The 18,123-nt window shown below is 41.7% G+C and overlaps 1 protein-coding gene across 2 annotated transcripts in view; it reads right to left on the bottom strand.

Annotated features, from left to right (window-relative positions):
- Positions 1 to 11,330: 11,330 nt before the first annotated feature.
- The window catches only part of SCGN (secretagogin, EF-hand calcium binding protein), a 41,875-nt gene continuing 35,082 nt past the window's right edge, over positions 11,331 to 18,123 (bottom strand). For both annotated transcript variants that reach the window (XM_047797235.1, XM_047797236.1), the window contains exon 11: positions 11,331 to 11,909. In XM_047797235.1, coding sequence (XP_047653191.1) covers positions 11,781 to 11,909 — 129 coding nt within the window. In that variant the 3' untranslated portion in view covers positions 11,331 to 11,780. The remainder of the gene's footprint in view (positions 11,910 to 18,123) is intronic.

The following is an 18,123-nucleotide window of genomic DNA, read 5'->3' as shown; positions in this document are numbered from 1 at the left end:
AATTCTGTTTAATTCAGGCTATGGTAAAAAGTCATAGGAACCCTTCAATCTGCTATGGCTGGCAGTGGACTGGGTTGAAGGGGTTAGTAACAGAAACACACTAAATGAGTGTGGCCTGGCGATGTGAAAGGGGATCACAGGGGCAAATCTTGGGTGGAATTTGAGCCAGATCCTCCTTACTCAGAGATTGTGATAGGTAGATCACAAAAAATGGCTCCAGTTCTTCTCCCCTCAAACCCATGCCCTTGCTATGTAGTTTGGTAGAACCATCCTACTCTTTGACTCTGAGCTTTGCTTTGGTCAGTGGGACATTAGCAGATACCACTCAAGAAGACGCTTGAACAGTGCCTGCCCACTAATATTTCCACAGTTGCCATGAGGATAACATGCGCAGGCTAGCCTCCCAGAGAATGAGACACACAGAATGGAGCTGAGTTGCCCCCACCACCCAAGTTAAGGCCAGACCCTATTAGCCAGCTTCTGGCTGATTCCCCAATGCCTGAGCCAGCCCAGCCAAGATCAGCAAAGCACTCAGCTGATCTTGGACTTGTGAGCAGTAAACACTTACTGATTTGCTACTGAGATTTTGCAGTTGTTTCAAAGGAAATGCTAATTGGCACAGCCTCCACCCCGACCCACCAAGTTTTCTACCTGGACTCAAAACTAGTGGCCCTGGTAACAGGGAAAACTAACATGGAGCTGAATACTGATTAGTGGTAGGGGGAAGTGAGCCAGGGGTTTATAACTGAGCCAGGATGGTTCACAATGGGACTCTTTTCCATATGACCAATTGGGTGTGGACCACATTTCCATTTTCAATTTTTTATTTTTTTTTCTTAGGGCTGCACCCATGGCATGTGGAAGTTCCCAGGCTAGAGGTCGAATCAGAGCTGCAGCTGCCAGCCTACACCACAGCCACAGCAATACCAGATCCTTAACTCAATGAGCAGGGCCAGGAATTGGAGCTGCATCCTCATGGATACTAGTTGTGTGCGGACTGCTGAGCTACAACAGGAACTTGCGTTTCAGTTTCAACATTAATTTTATGTTGTTCTTTCTTTCATGTTCCCTTTTCATTCCTGAGACTTTTCTTCCATTATTAAAGAGCTGAAGCAAACACACAGAAAACTAAGCCATCATCCATTTTGCTTGTTAGGAATCCCAAGATGCATCCATGTCCCCCCCCACCCCGGCCAATTTTTCCATTGGCCTATGTTTCACAAAATCCACCCATTCCTCTGAGAGAAAGCACTGTCCTCAAAAAACATGATCACCAAAAGGAAATTCATGAAGTCATCAATTTTGCAAGTGTGGTTACAGTTGGAAGGAACCTTAGAAATCCATCAGTCTGGTCTTTGATTTTATGTAGAAGAAATATAATCCCAGGAAAGTTAGATGACCTTGTTCAAGATAAAATACCCTAAGCCAAAATTCACACTCAAGATTTCAGACCCTGGTCTCAGTGCCTCTCTCATCACACTGCTTTGTTTTAGGCAGCAACTCCCAGCCCCTCTGAGGAGAACCCATACATGTCAGATGGCCTCTCTGGGTACTACCCAGTGTTATTGAATTAAAACTGAGCAGTTTTGGAGTGCCCATTGTGGCCCAGTGGGTTAAGAACCCGATTTGTATCCATAAAGATGTGGGTTCGATCCTTGGCTTCACTCAGCGGGTTAAGGATAGGGCATTGCTGTGAGCTATTGTGTAGGTCACAGACGTGGCTTGGATCTGGCATTGCTGTGGCTGTGGCATAGGCCAGCAGCTGTAGCTCCGATTCAACTTCTAGCCTGGGAATTTCCATAGGCCAAGGGTGAGGCCCTAAAAATAAAAAAATAAAATAATAATAAACAGAAAAACTGGGAAGCCTTGTGGCCCACTCGTGCACAATGATTTAGTCAGGGAAAGAAACAGCAATGTGACAAGCAAAAAAAACCTAGAAGAGTAACTTATTACTTAACTATTTCAATAGACATCAAATGGGGTTCCAATAATAAAAGCCAGTGAACTGTTTTAAAATCCCATTTCCCCATCTGTCTCCCTTTATAACTCACACATAGCTGCCTCCACCCTCTCCTCTTTTCAAACTCTCCCAAACTCTGCAACAATTCCAACCTACGCATTTTTTGTGTACCTTCTCCTCTTTTGGAACTATTCCCCACCCAGTGACTCCAGCCCTTCCAAAGTGAACCAGTTGGAATTCTTGTCTTTTGCAGTTGTGTCTCTACATGATACCCCCATTCTGCAAAACAGTGTCTTGGGGAATCTAGTGCACAAAATAAAATTCTCAGTAGACAGGGGAGAGAGAGAGACTGTACATACACCAGGGTATAAGACCAGAGAGGAGGACTTTGTGTCTTTGATCCTGCTGCCCAGAAGAATGCTGGTATGTTGTATTAATTAAATGCATAAATGTTTGCTAAATAAAGAAATGTCACACGTGCAATGAAACCTCCAGGAGTACAAAAGAACAGAGAGTATCATGTATTGTCAGTCACATAGAAGCCATTGCAGCAAAGTGGCTGGTGTCAAGGGGAGAATCTTAGAATCTAGCAAAGTGCAGTATGCTAAAGAGCTAGTATTCATTCTGCTGATTTTAAGTGATGATGTCACATTAGGAGTGAAGGATCTTACTTTCACCACCATAAGGTTTTCCTGGTAATAGGTGAGCATAGCTTGGCAGGCAAGCCACTAGTTTTTGCGCCTCCTTTTATGGTTGGTATGAAAACAAAGAGAAAATATTCCATTTATGGTGATCCAGGGTGCCAAAACTGGAGTTTGTGATTTCATGCTTTGACAAATGAATGATCATGGTTGCAAAAAGAAGAATGTGAGGTATAAGCTATAATTCTCTGGAAATGATTTCTCTGTGAAAATGATTACCTCACCTCTGTCACAATATCATCTTCATTTTTCACATGCAGAAAATAAGTTGAGCGAGTTCCCGTCATGGCTCAGTGGTTAACGAACCTTCCTAGGAACCACAAGGTTGTGGGTTCGATCCCTGGCCTCGCTCAGTGGGTTAAGGATCTGGCATTGCCATGAGCTGTGGTGTAGGTCGCAGTTGTGGCTCAGATCCCATGTTGCTGTGGCTCTGGCATAGGCGGCGGCTACAGCTCTGATTAGATCCCTAAACTGGGAACCTCCATATACCTGTGGAGTGGCCCTAGAAAAGGTAGAAAGACCAGAAACAAAAACAAACAAACAAAAAGTTGAGAAAATGTTTAAAAATAATTCGATTCCAGGTAAGCCAATTAGATAAGTGCTAATCCCTTTTTAAGAGGAAGGTAATGGATAGAGTTTTATGACAAGACGCAGTGGAGATAGAGGAAAATCACATCAGAAGAAATGCTGTGAAACACACATTCCTAAAGACCAGCTCCCCACAACACACTGCCCCCACCTTTCTCACATCTCCACTGTTGATCTGCACAGAGTTGGAGTTTATCCTAGTTATTTGACATAGTGCAGTAGAGTCATGACAGATCTCTTTTGTTTAAAGCATGTCTCTAGGGAGTTCTCATTGTGGCACAGCAGAAACGAATCTCACTAGCATCCATGAGGATGCGGGTTCCATCCCTGGCCTCCCTCAGTGGGTTAAGGATCCAGCATTGCTGTGAGCTGTGGTGTAGTTTGCAGAGCCAGCTCAGATCCCAAGTTGCTGTGGCGTAGGCCGGCAGCTGTAGCTCTGATTTAACCCTTAGCCTGGGAACTCTTGTATGCCACAGGTGCCGCCTTAAGAAACAAAAGATAAAAAATAAAGACTGTCTCTAAATTATTGAAATGCTCCTTGTGATATTTTGAATAATCCGATCTCTGTTTTGACTATATTTCCTAATTCATTCCAGTCTACCTTTAGCCACTTCTGGTTTATATCCTCTCAATAATCTGAAAATGTCTTTGCACAATTTTTAAAGTTGCATACTAATTGTTCCATCATTTTCTGAAGAAAAACTTATTTTCATTTTTCTCTCTTCTGTCAGAAAAATATAAAGAATAAATATTGAAAAACCTTTTTATTTTACCACAAAGGCATTTTCTGAGATGGTTATGTAAATAAGCTTACTTGGTAGTGCTCCCTTGGTTTTTGACATCTAGCTTCGCTGATAAAAATCTGCTAACGAGCTAATTACCACCATTTAGTAAATATTTCTCATTTTTCTCAGACAGTTTTTGTGGTTTTTCTTTTTAACCTTTTTTTTTTTTTTTTTGATAGTTTGGCTATAAGGTTTCCGGTGTGAGTTTATTTTTCTTTACTAGGTTTAGCATTGAGTGTGTATTCCCATTCTGAGGACACATGTCTTCCTTCGTTTCTGGAAGCTCTAAACCATTATCTCTTCAAGTTTTATGTATCCATCATTCCTTCTATTCTTTTTGTTTGGAATTGCTATAGATACATGGTGTGGACTCTTCGTATAGCTACCATGTTCCTTCTTTCTCATATTTGTTATCACAGTATGTCTTTATGTGGATTTCTGTGTGAATTATATGCCCTATTTCTATTCACTTCAAACTGTGACCAGTCAAAAGTTAATTCTTGCATCAATATTGTCTCAATGATTATACTTTGGGTGAAGGTGGTCAAAAGGTTCAAACTTCAGTTATTTAATAAGTAATTCCTAGAGATTCAATGCACGGCAGGGTGACTATAGTTAATAATACTGTGTTGTGTGTTTGATACCAGCCCCTGGTATCAAGCAGGGATACCAGATCCTGCTTCCCAACCCCTTTTAATACCTGATGCTAACCCTCTTGCCTCAAAATCAGGAGACTGGCAAGACTTCAGCCCCTGTGTTATCTTACAGGAAGATTATTTTGCTGGTGAGCAACATTTGTAGAATTCTTTTTTTTTATCACTTACTGTGACACTGCTGTGCATTTGGAGGGTGGCCTGGAGAGAGATGTGACAAAGCTGAACACACAGCCTCATTTTCACTGGAAGTCAGCCTGGTTATTTTACACATGAGGAAATTGAGGTATAGAGAGGCTACGTGATTCTTTCCTTCCTTCCTTCCTTCCTCTTTCTTTTTGTCTTTTTAGGGCCACACCCATGGCCAAGGTGTAGCTGCCGGCCACAGCAACTCAGGATCCACACCACATCTGAGACCTACACCACAGCTTAGGGCAATGACAGATCCTTAACCCACTGATCAGGGCCAGGGATCAAACCTGCATCCTCATGGATACTAGCCAGGTTTGTTATTGCTGAGCCAAGACAGGAACTCCTAGATGATATTTCTCTAGGAAGAAAATTAGAACTAAATGCCAGACTACAATGTAGTCTTACAGTTGAGGCTCTTTCCATTACACAGTGATGTTTTAAGTTTTTTAATGGATGCTGTTGTTGACAAAAAAGTAATAGTCAATCTAAGAAAGAAATAGAACATTTTATTTGAGTCCAACTAAAGAGTATGACCCCAGAAGACTGTCTCTCGGGAGCACCGAGAATGGAAGAGGTACAGTGAGAGGCCAGTACAAATGATTTTTGGCAAAGTGGTATATATGCCATTAAACACTCATCTTGGTAAAAGGTTATTCCTAGTCTCAAAGAATGGGTATCTTAGTTAATGGTTTTAGTGCTTTTCTAAGAATGAGAAGATGCAAGGAACTGGGATCACAAAGTCTTCTAAAAATAGCTATTGCAGGGCAAGTTCTGCCAGTTTGCCCAGAGCACAAAGTGCCGCATCCTGTACTTGGCCCTGATTTTTTTTCCCAAATGTTCTGTAGGTCAGTGACTGCAGGCACCGATGCCTTGGGTGTTATAGAACTGGATGGTGGGCAACATTCTTCATTTTATAATCTCCTCCCTTTCAGTCTTAATTTCTTTATTTCTTTGTTTTTTGCTTTTTATGGCCATACCATGAGCATTTGGGAGTTTCTAGGTCAGGGGTTGAATCGAAGCTGCAGCTGCCGGTCTATACCACAGCCACCACAATGCCAGATCCAAGTTGCATCTGCAACCTACACTGCAGCTTGCAGCAACTCTGGATCCTTAATCCACTGAGCAAGGCCAGCAGTCAAACCCGCATCATCACAGATGCTATGTCGGGTTCTTAACCTGCTGAGACACTACAGGAACTACCAGTCATTTCAACTATAGTTTGGGAGGCATTTCATGACCAGTTTGTCCCATGGCACTAAAAATGATCATTCCCAGGTCAGGTGAGAATTCTGTTCAATGTGCTATTACTGGACTAAGCCTTATTAACAGTAACCAAAAGTCTCTGGACCACCTGTCTTACTAGTCTGTTATGGCCAAGAAATATTTCCCTTTTGTTGCTTCTTCCCATACCTAGAGTTATAGATAATCATTGCTATTATTGAACTGTGTATTTGCTCAATCATTTCAAGTTGCTTATCATTAATTTTATCTGAGGCTCAGTCACACATCTGATAACACAAGAAACAACAATCTTGTAAAATAAGCAGAATGCAAGGAATACAGCTGGTAACATCAATAAGGTGTCAGGTAAGTAAGATAAGAATTTCCAAAAAAAAAAAGAAGTTTGCCATGTGGCACGGGGAAATGAATCCAACTAGGAACCATGAGGTTGCGGGTTCGATCCCTGGCCTCGCTCAGTGGGTTAAGGATCTGGTATTGCCATGAGCTGTGGTATAGTTCTCAGATAGGGCTTGGATCTGGCGTTGCTGTGGTGTAGGCCAGAAGCTGTAGCTCCAGTTGGACCCCTAGCCTGGGAAACTCCATATGCTGCGAGTGTGGCCCTAAAAACAAAAAAAGAAAAGGAACTTCCACTAGGTCTGGCCCAGTATCTCCCCAGGTCATCTGAGTCTGTTCTGCATCAATTGTTATCTTTAAGGGAAATGATGTATTGGCATTGTGTATAAAGCCAATGGCATTGTGTATAATGTTCACAAAAGATGTCTGCATGTTCAAGGTGAGTGGTGGGTCATCGTGACCCCTTAGAGGATAGAGAAAGGAATGTTATCTTCTAAGGAGTTACCTGGCTGGCATCAGAAGGAGAAATGCTGGTCTTTATGATTGAGCAGGTTTTTTTGCCTTTGAAAAAGCCTAGTTAATGCATAAGGCAGATGCACACTAGAGGAGGGGGAGAAGGCCACAGGGCCAGAGAAAAAAATTGTGTTTGAATTTTTCACCTTTTGCCTTAAAATGTGAATTTCTGTTTCATCACTGGACACTGTGCTGAGAAATGGGGGTATGTGTGTAGTGATTGGGTAGGGCAGCTTCTAGGAGAAATCTGAAACAAGCTTCTTTGGTCAGAAAGCTTATCACCTCATTGGAAGAGGTGACACATCAAAACCAGATGTGTAGAAGAATTAGACACAAATTGTAGAGTACTGGTTAGATAATGAGAGCTTATGGAAAAGCTGAAATTCCAGCAGATTTTTTGAAAAAAGGTCAAGGGGAAGGTGGATGGTGGGAAGAAGTGACTAGAGACCAAACGGAGGGAAAGAAGGAAGTAATGGGCAGCTATAATGGAGGTGGAGGATGGTGGGGGGCAATAAAGGAGAGCAGAGCTGATCCTCAGGGCAAACAGCCTACCTGGGAGGTGCTGAGACTTCCTAGAGATGTGGGAAAAAATGAGATGCAGAGAAGCAGTGAAGAAGGAAGTTGCACAGTCACCATAATTATTTCCTCTAACTCTAGGTGGAAAGGGGAGGATCCAAGAGGGAATAGAAACAGGTTTTTATCTGCCAGGTTGATTAATCGTTTCAATAGTAACAAACTCATATTGTCCTAAAAGTCTCATAGACTCTAAGTAACTTCACCCAAATAAAGCAAAAATACACTGACTATCACAGTTTCTAAAACTTACAAACTTTCAGAGTTCATGAAATGTATAAATTCATGACCAGTCAAGAAGCACAACTAAAGCCTATGGGTCTGGTAGTAGGGCCTCTGAAGCTGTTGGGTTTGTGTGTGTGTGTGTCTGTGTGTGTTTTTTGTTTTTAAATACCAAGTCTTCTCTGAGTTCAGTCAGAAAATCTGTTATTTGTGCAACTATTAAATTCAGACTGCTGAGGTTTATAGGATTTTTGGCTGACTTGATCAGATAATGTAATGTCAGGATAGAGTAAAGCTGGCACCCACACCGGTGTTACTGAAATTTGACAGAAATGAATGATTGAAATATGTCACTCAACCTTTTCTTATAGGCTATATTATGTAGCAAATACAATTACATTAATTACATTCTTTTTGCTTTAATATCGTAGATATGTCTTCTTTCCTATCCATTGATGGCCATGTAAATTGTCTCCAAATCTTGGCTAATGTGAATGATCCTTATTTTATTTCCTTTGGATACATACCCAGAAATGGAATTGCTGGATCATATGGTCTATTTTTAACATTTTTTTAAGGGCCACACCCACAGCATATGGGGGTTCCCAGGCTAGGGGTCAAATTGGAGCTGTAGCTGCTGGCCTATACCACAGCCACAGCAACACCAGATCCCCACTGCATCTGCAACCTACACCACAGCTTGTGACAACACTGGATCCCCAACCCACTGAGTGAGGCCAGGGATCCAACCCGGATGGATACTACTGGGATTCATTTCTGCTGTGCCACAGTTGAAACTCCTATTTTTAACTTTTTGAGGAAACTCCATACTGTTTTCCAAAGTGGTTGAGCCAATTTACATTCCCAGCAACAGCACACAAAGGGTCCCTGTTTTCCATGCCCTTCCAAACCTCTTGTCTTTGGTAATGAGCATTCTAATAGCTGTGAGGTGATAGCTCATTGTGGCTTTGATTTGCATTTCCTTGATGATTAGTGATGCTGAGCACTTTTTGATGTACATGTTGCTCATTTGTATGTCTTCCTCAGAAAAATACCTATCATATCCTCTTCTATTTTTTAACCAGATTGTTTTTTGCTATGGATTTACGTGAATTTCTTACATATTTTGTATATTCACCCCTTATTAGACAGATGGTTTGCAAATATTTTCTCCTAATCCATAGGTTGCCTTTTCATTTTGTTGTTTCTTCTGCTGCATAGAAGCTTTTTAGTTTGATATAGTCCCACTTACTGAATTTGCACTTGCTGCTTTTGCTTTTGGTGTGGTAGCCAAGAAACCATAGCCAAAACCAATGTCAAGGAGCTTCTCCTCTGTTTTCTTCAAGAAGTTTCATGGTTTAAGGTGTTAAGTCTTTAATCCATTTCATGTTAATTTTTTTGAGTGGTACAAGATGGGGTCCAATTTTATTCTTGTGTCAGTGGTTACTGTTTCCCTAGCATCAGTTATTGAAGAGACTATTCTTTCCCTTGATTCTTCTTGGCTCCCTTATCAAATATTAGTTGACCATAAATGTGAGAGTTTCTTTCTGGGCTCTTCCATTTGTTTTTTGTGTCTGTTTTTATGCCATACCATGACATTTCGGTTCATATAGTTTGAAATCAGAAGTTTGATGCCTCCAGCTTTGTTCTTCTTTCTTCGGATTGCTTTAGCTATTTGAGATCTTTTGTCATTCAATACAAATTTTAAGATTGTTTTTTCTGCTTCTGTGAAAAATGCTATTGGAATTTTGATATGAATTGCATTGAAATTTATAATGGATCTGGGTAGTATGGACATTTTAACACTATTCTTTCAAAACTTGAACATAGGATCTGAGTCTTCAATTTCTTTCATCAAAATCTTAACATTCAGTGTACAGATTTTGAACTTCCTTGGTTAAATTTATTTCTAAGAATTGTATTCTTTTTGATGCTATCCAAAAAACAAAACAAACAAACAAAAAACAAAAAAAAGAGGTTAAGAAGAGAAATCAAAGTTTTACAAAATAATATGATGTCCTGGAGATTTTTTTTTCCCTCTTGTGGGTTTCAATGGTCTCAACCCTGAAAATGAATGTTTGTCCTTTGAAGAGTGTGTGGATACACAATTACCTCAACATCACCTCAACAATGAGGAGAATTTTGTCTGCTTGGCTTGCCCTGTGCTCCTTCTGAGCTCTCTTTAAGCTCCCATGAAGCATGAATCTACACTGAATGGCCCAGACCTGGAGAAGTGTTCTGCTGGAGGTGCTGCAGTGGATCTCACAGTGAGACCATGCCTATGGGGAGGGGCCAAGGTTTCCTGAAATATGCATGAAATTTGGCCACTATTAATTCTCTGACTCCCCACCTCTGAGATGCGCAAGCACAGATGTGTTGCTGAGCTTCCATTGGCCTCAGTTTCTTCATCTCTAAGATGAGTGTCATGAAAGTGCCTACCTTGTAGATTTTGGTGAGAACAAATGACTTAAAGTGTGGAAAGCACCTAGAAGTACTTGGCACAGAGGAAGCACTTGGTAAATAGGAATTATTGATGTTAATTACCTACATATTGGAGGTAAGCGACACCTGAGGAAAAGAAACCAGGCTGGGGCCAGTGTGTGCTACTGAGGGGAATCTCTGTGACTGGTAGAATTTCTTGGGTTATGGGCACTCTGTGTGAAGTGCGCTATGCTGTCTTTTTTCTGAATTATCTCTAACACTTCATTAATCCTGAAACTCCTGTGCAATCTGGTATAAAGTTTGGGATGTTACGGAAAATAACGTGTCAGGGCAGTAAAAGAATCAACCTCTCTGTCCCTGCCCCTGGAGAGAGCAGCCTCCTCTGGGAGGAATGCAGTCAGAGTTCTAGGAGTGAATGGAGGAGGGCCTGGTTCATGGGGGAGCCATCAGCCTGCAGAGGGGCCCATGATGCTCACAGGCCTAAGGGGTCCCAGATTCACTAGGGGAAACTGTTGAAAGGGGAAGGATTGGAGGAGGTAACAGATGCTTAGGTTACCTGGAAAAGATCTCCAAATTTCTTCTGTATTTCCTACAAAGCTCTTAAAAGCAAAGCCCAGCCCAGGATGAATGTTCTGATCTTCTCTATGCAATGAAATGAAAGTGACAATGGAGGAGTTCCCATCATGGTTCAGTAGTAACAAACCCAACTAGTATCCATAAAGTTGTGGGTTCAATCCCTAGCCTTGATCAATAGGTTAAGGATCCAGAGTTTCCATAAGCCATGGCACAGGTCAAAGATGTGGCTTGGATCTGGCATTGCTGTGGCTGTGGTATAGGCTGGCAGTCGCTCTGATTCAACCCCTAGCCATGGAACTTCCAGGGAACTTTTTAGGGTGTGCCCCCCCCCCAAAAAAAGAAAGTGACTATGGCAACTTCTACTGTCAGCGAACTGAACTGGGCTCAAAAGTATTGAAGGATGGATGGTGAGGATTCTATCAGGATCTCAGAATTTCACCCTTCTCTCTCCTCCTCCTCTTCCCCTCACCCCAAGTTAGAGAAGCAGTTCATCAAACCCTTAGGTAGAACATTCCAAAAGTCACAACAGAGAAACAGTTACCAGTGCATCTTTGTTTCCAGCGGCAGGTTTATTTCCACTTCACAATCTATTTGTAGAAGTCATGGGACTACCACAGTGTCACATGGCATTCAGCAGAAAGCCCACAAGAGAAGCACAGATGGATGGATTTGGCTGCCCCCGCCTTCCCAGTGACTGGGGGAGGACAAGTCGAGATCTTCGGGGTCAGATGAGTCTTTGGAGGGGACAGGAAAGTCCAGGGTCAAGGGGCAAATAACACAGACCTTGCGTGGGGGGCTTCCATTAAAAGCAGGAAAACACCATGCCATGAAAAAAAGGCCCTCGGGTCCCTCCTCTTGCCCAAGAAAACCACATCATTTGTTAGAAAGTTGACCCACTGTGTCCCCAAGAGCAAAGCACAGAAAAACTTTTACCAGAAGGGGCTCAGAAACAACTAAGAGCAAAAGGCAAAGGATTCTGGGGGTTATGGGTTGATTTTCATTACGGGTTGATTTTCAGGCCAAGGCACAAAGCCAGCTCAGACTTCTGAATTTTTCCATCCTTGTTCACATCGCAGTGACGCAAGAGAATCTCCCGGAACTTATCAAGGTCCACCCCACTGATGCTGGGCTGAGGATAACAAAAAAATAATATGTCAGTAGACAGGCAATGGTGGTCCCACCCTTTAATGCCTCCCTCCCTCCCTCCCTTCTGTATCTGTTCCCATTAGGGGACACCTGGCCTTCTGAGAGAGTCTCCCTGAAGACAGGCCACCCAGAGGTTGTTCTGTCTCCTTATCCCTCCACATGTTGTCAAGGATAAGTGTCTGCCAGGTCCATTTCTCAGTGTGTCCCTTCAAACAAAAGGATGTCTCTCCCACATCATTTCTCTGTAGCTCTCATAAAAAACCTGCCTTTTTCAAAACCGCAGTAAAAGTACTTTGATTTAGGGCAGAGGATTGTCGCAAAAATTCTGTCTTGCTGCCAAAAGGAAGACACGTGTTTTATCTCCCCGTGGGAGGTTTCTATGTCTCTGGTTTTAAAAGGGTTACAGTGAATGCAAATCTAACTAAAGCATTATGTTGTTGATCTAGGGATATCAGATTTATTCCAAGGAATATTTCTAAGAAGGAAATGTGATGCATGTCAGCTAGGAAAAGATTCTAAACTCCAAGACCTGCAAAAGTGAGCAATGCTGGAATTAAGGGATTCTCCCTAGGTTATTTGATTTAATCCTCACCATTTGGAAAGTAAATGATCACGCATTGTTTACAGATTAGGACGGGGTGGGGGGGTCTCAGAGAGAATGGAAACATCTTGGCAAGCTAGGAAGTTACAGTAGCATATTGGATCCCAGGGCTTCTGTCTCCAACTAAGGGAGCATTTCGCCAGGTCACACTGTTCTCCCAGAGAAACGGCTGCCCTAAATCTAAACAAATTCATAAGTCCATGTCCAGAGAGAAGGGAAAACTCAAATAATAAGATTTCCAAACCCATTGATTAGTGGGCTGGTTAGAGTCATAGAGGCAGCTGTCTGCAGGGTTTGATCTCAGGAGCTCTCCGAAGGATTCTCCATCACTCACCCTTCCCCAAGGCTTCCTTACTGCTAAAGAAAGGTGTAGAAAAACCTGCAATAGGAAACAAAATCCTTCATTCTTCAACGAGACAGCCATAAGACAAGCTAATTTGCACTGTCCCACAGGGTAAATGACAGACACCAAATCTTCCCCTGATAGCAGGTTTTAACAGAGGGAACGGAAGGGAGAGAACAGCAGGAACTGGGGGTCAGATGGCAGAGCGAGAAGAATAAACACCAAAGTGAGGCAGGATTCTGGGAGATATCAGGAGGTGAAAGAATCTGGGGCCAGAAGCTAAACTTGGCCAACTTCACTCCTCTGTCGAGAAGCCCTGAGTGACTGGATTATTAAGAGGCTAAAATATAACACATTGTCAATAGGTTCTCTTTGCTAGGCTCTAGAGGGTAGCTCCCTGGGTGTCAGTGCCAAGCAGGTATGGATGTGGCTGAAGGAAATGTGGCCTAGAGGTCCTGAAAACAGCAAACTTACTCTGTGGCTCTGTATTAATTAGAAGCTCACTCTATAGTTGTATAGAGTTGTATAGTTACACAACAGGAACACTGGTTTTCAATAACTTCAACACTTTTGCTACATCTTTCTGCAACAAGTGGCACCCTGCCCCAGGAGTCTCTTAGCAAACGCTCACTTTTAGAAAAGACTCAGGTGGTAGTCATTTACACACTAGCATAAATTAATTTGCCAATGTAGTTACTTCATTCAAGCAATTCTAAGCTTTTTTTTTTTTTTTCCTAATTTGTTTCCTGCAAAGGAATTATTTCCTTTAAGTGAGTAGAAATATTTTTGATGTGTGTGTTGGGGAGGCAGCTGTGGGTATGAGTGTGGATGTATATAAAGGAAGTTTCTTTGGACCTTTTGAGTTAGTTTTTAATGCTCAACAACTCACTTGGAGACAGGAGAACTGAATGCCACTGCTCAAAAATGCGTGGATCACAGAAGACAAATCATCTGAAACCACTGAGGGCCTCCATTTTCACAACAAGTGGCCGATATAAATGCATGTAGGTTCCTGATCTACGTATATTAATTCTAATCTACAGAACAACTCTAAGAGGTTGAATCTACTATTACCTTTAATTTACAGATGAGGAAACTAAAGCCTAGAGAAGTCAATTAATCTTCCTATTGTCACACAGCTAGTACATGTCAGAACCAAGATACAACACAGGCAGTCAAGCCCCAGGGCACATCTCTTCATCACTACACTGTATCATAGCCTTTCGTGTAAAAGTGCTTTTTTTTTTTTCCGTACCCATTTCATGGGAAAGTATTAGAGTGAGTCTGAGATAAGTGGCTGAAAAATCCTTATCTGCCCCTCTTGAGTCCTGGAAAAATCCTGGAAACAAGGGGGACCTCTGGGACTGGATATGTTCCTCAGTGCTTGCTTATAGTAAGTGTTCAATTATATCTATGAAATTAATGAGCACACTGTCTCCAAAAGTAGTTTTCAAGCTTTTGTCATATGCCCTCCCTTTCCTGTACATTCCATCCAATTCTAACTCTTCTAAAGTAATGAAAGCTGGTCTGTTTATCAGCACACCTTCAAATCTCCATCCTAGGAGTTCTCTTCATGGCTCAGCAGTTGACCCGACCAGGAACCATGAGGTTGTGGGTTTGATCTCTGGCCTTGCTCAGTGGGTTTAGGATCTGGCATTGCTATGAATTGTGATGTAGGTCACAGATGCAGCTCAGCTCTGGCGTTGCAGTGGCTGTGGGGTGGCCAGCAGATACAACTCTGATTCTACCCCTAGCCTGAGAACCTCCATGGGCCATATCTCCTAAAGTCATCATTAGGACTCTGAGGCCCTGTACCACATTCTGATCACTAGAGGGTAGTCAGTGCAATCTATTGTAATGCACTTATAAGAACTCTCTGCCAATCAGAATATTAATTAACCAGAACATAATTCTCTGTGCAAAATTATAATATGTTCTCTGTCTCCACTCTATTATAACATATATTGTCCATACTGATGTCTGAAAACACCAAGGTGACAAGTAGAGACCAATATATTACTGCCTAAGACCTCAGCCAGGTCCCCATTAGCAAGTCTCTGCTTGTCTAGAAGAAATAATGATAATAAATGCCATATCCAGTGCCAGTTCTGTCCTATGCTTCTTCTAGTTATCACTCACCATTGCATATTTTATAAAGAAAACAAAGGGTTACATTGGCATTCTTTCAGGACCACTGTGCTCAGCCAAAAGAAATGCCTGATCAGGTACTGGGGAGTCTACTAGAGAGAGGTGTACACAGTAGCACACAGGTGACTGTGCTGCCATGTAAGGAGCCACAGGAAGAACCTCTTCAGTCTTCAGACGGCCTTCCCATCACAAGTTCCCACAGCCCCCAACATTCTTTTGTTAGATAATCACTCATTGAGATACAATGCCTTCTCTGTGCCACCCATTGTCTTTTTTTTTTAAAGTTATTTATCCCCCAAAGAATGGCAGCACATTAAGGCACTTATATTCTAATGAGGGAATACACACACACACACACACACACACACACACCAGGAAGCTTTCTTCCTTGAGGGAATACACACACACACACACACACACACACACACACACCAGGAAGCTTTCTTCCTTGATAGGCAAACCTGGGTCAAAAAATGTAGTCATAGCCTTCTGAGAAGTAAAGGGAGAAAAGGTAGGATGATGGGGACTTTGAAGAAGGAAATAGGGAAGCTTACACTGTTCTTTCTCCAAAAGTTTGCAAAACTTTGATGATGGTTACCAGGCATTTTAAAGTGTGGAAACCCTTAACTTAATTCTATTCCTAAGCTATAGCCAAAAACAAAAATTTATACACAAAGGTACTACTATTTGAACCACAAACATAGGAAACAATCTAAATTACTAGCTATAAGGAAATTTTTAGGTAAAATATGATCTAACCACAGGTGAAATAGTCACTAAAACAATGGCTGCTCTTGGGAAATGCTTGTTCAGTATGATCTCAACTATATGCAAAACATACATAGGAATGAAGTTAGTTAATATTAGGTCTATTTGAGTTAGTTAATATTAGGTCTTTCTGGAAAGCCAGGAAAGACCCAATAAAGATAGAGATTATGGTTTTTTTTCTTTACATCCAAACTTCTCTGTGCTGTATGATTCATTTTACCATTTGAAAATCAAAAAGAAATGATAAAATGTGTGCTAAGGGCTAATAGCTTTTTGGAGGAGCATATATTTGATTCAATCCTTTAGGTTAAGTATTGTTCCTTCTTACCAACCACCTTCTTATCACAACAGAGGAAAGCAGATGGAGTATCTAGTAGGGAAAAGAATAAACTTTTGGGAGGCCTGGGGTGAGGAATTCTCATCATCCCCAGGCAGATGTCCTGGTCATCTCTAGTGTCCCATCTATTTGGCTTCCAACATTATTGTTCAAATTTCTACTTTTCCTTTGTGGGTGCTGGGACTCTTGAATGTCTTGCCTTTCTACTTTCTAGTTCAACTCCTGTGTTGATTTTCTTGCTGTGCTAAGTGAGCTACAGGCTCTTTAAAGACTCTTGTGCAGAAATTATTGTGCTTGCTCCTTTAAGAACTTGATATCAAAGGTAGCCGTGGGTACCATTTTCCAGAGGTTAAAGAAAAGGGCATTTTGGTAACCAAGTAATTTTGTTAATACAAATTCAACACATGCATCATACATGATTGTACAAGAATTAAAAGTCTGTAAATAAGCTTACTTCATGGTTATTATTGCAAGCATCAGGGATCCTGACCAGGACTGAATGCTTAGAAAATGAAACAGCTCCCTGTTGACCCCATGGCATGTTCTAATGGTTGTTCTTAAAATACATTCCAGATATCGGTTTGTTTACTTTTCCTATGGCTCTTTCTTATAAAATGAAAATTAAAAAGTCACAGGAGATGGCTCTAGTTTATGAAACTGAGAAATGTCAGATTCTCAATGGTCTCTATGTCAAGTTCTCAATGACCCAATGGTCATGTTTGACCACATCTTTCAAATTGTATGGTGAGTATTTTTTTAAGCAATCTGGAAAGCCAGGAAAGCTCCAATAAATAAGTCATCTGGCTTCAGGGGAGAACATTAATAACTAACTACTTTGTACATATTTTTTAGCTCAACAGATCAGCCTCCTATAAACTGCCTTTGTACTACTGACCACAGTCTGACCCAATCCTTAAAAACCAGCTGTCTCAACCTATCTGGAACTTACATCAAGAAGTACCTTTTTTTTTGCCCCAGTAGTACCACAGAAAGAGAGGAACAAGGACAAAAGTGATGGGGGTCTTCTGATTTCTCAAGAGGTAATGCAAATTCATCAAAGAGTGATGCAGACTTCTGCTTCCAACTCATGTTTTTATTTAATATTTTTTTAACGGCCGCACCTGCTACATATGGAAATTCCCAGGATAGGGATAAAATCAAAGCTGCAGCTGCCAGCCTATGTCACAGCTACAGCAACACCAGATCAGAGCTGTGTCTGCAACCTACACCACAGCTCACAGCAACGCCAGATCCTTAACTTACTGAGTGAGGCCAGGGATCAAACCTGTGTCCTCATGATTTGTGTCGGGTTCGTTACTGCTGAGCCACAAGGAGAACTCCCAAGTCATGTTTTTAGATGGTCTAATTTTCCCCTTCCTTTAAATTTTCTCTTTAAAAATGTCTTCTCTACTTTGTTGCTGGTTAGGTTTTACTTCCATCACCTTCCATGAAACTTTGGAAGCCACTGCCAAACCCAAAGGCAATTGAAAGACAATTGGAAGTGTCTATAAGGATCTGAAGCCCCTAGACTCTACACTCAGGCAGTCAGGGGTCCTGATTCCATTGCACAGAGGAGGCCACACAGCTCTGAAAAACAGGTTCCCCATTTATTCTAGCAAAAGCAAATTAAAACTCCAGTGAGGCAAGGCCTCTGCTGTGCAACTTTAATGTCCCATAGGTAATTGCTCACTTTCTATTACAGAAGCCATCCTGGCATTAAATAGATAATGAGTGAAATGGGATTTTCCTTTAGCAATCAATGTAACCACCAGCACCCAGCAACTCATATGGCTGCACAAATGGTGGGGATATCTCCAACAGGAGCAGCGCATGAAGGGGACAAAGCAGAGACAAGGGGCCAGCTGGAATGGGACTAATAAGACTTGGGAGTCATCCTGATTCGACATCAGAAAATTTTGTTCCATGCCAGCTTAACTGCAGTATGTAAACTTTCTAGAGATTTATGCAAAAAAATAGTATTTGGGCATTTTTCTGCTGCA

This window comes from Phacochoerus africanus, chromosome 9 (genome assembly GCF_016906955.1).
Source record: "Phacochoerus africanus isolate WHEZ1 chromosome 9, ROS_Pafr_v1, whole genome shotgun sequence".
In the NCBI taxonomy this organism is placed as follows: Eukaryota; Metazoa; Chordata; class Mammalia; order Artiodactyla; family Suidae; genus Phacochoerus; species Phacochoerus africanus.
This window is presented reverse-complemented; position numbering and strand designations above follow the sequence as displayed.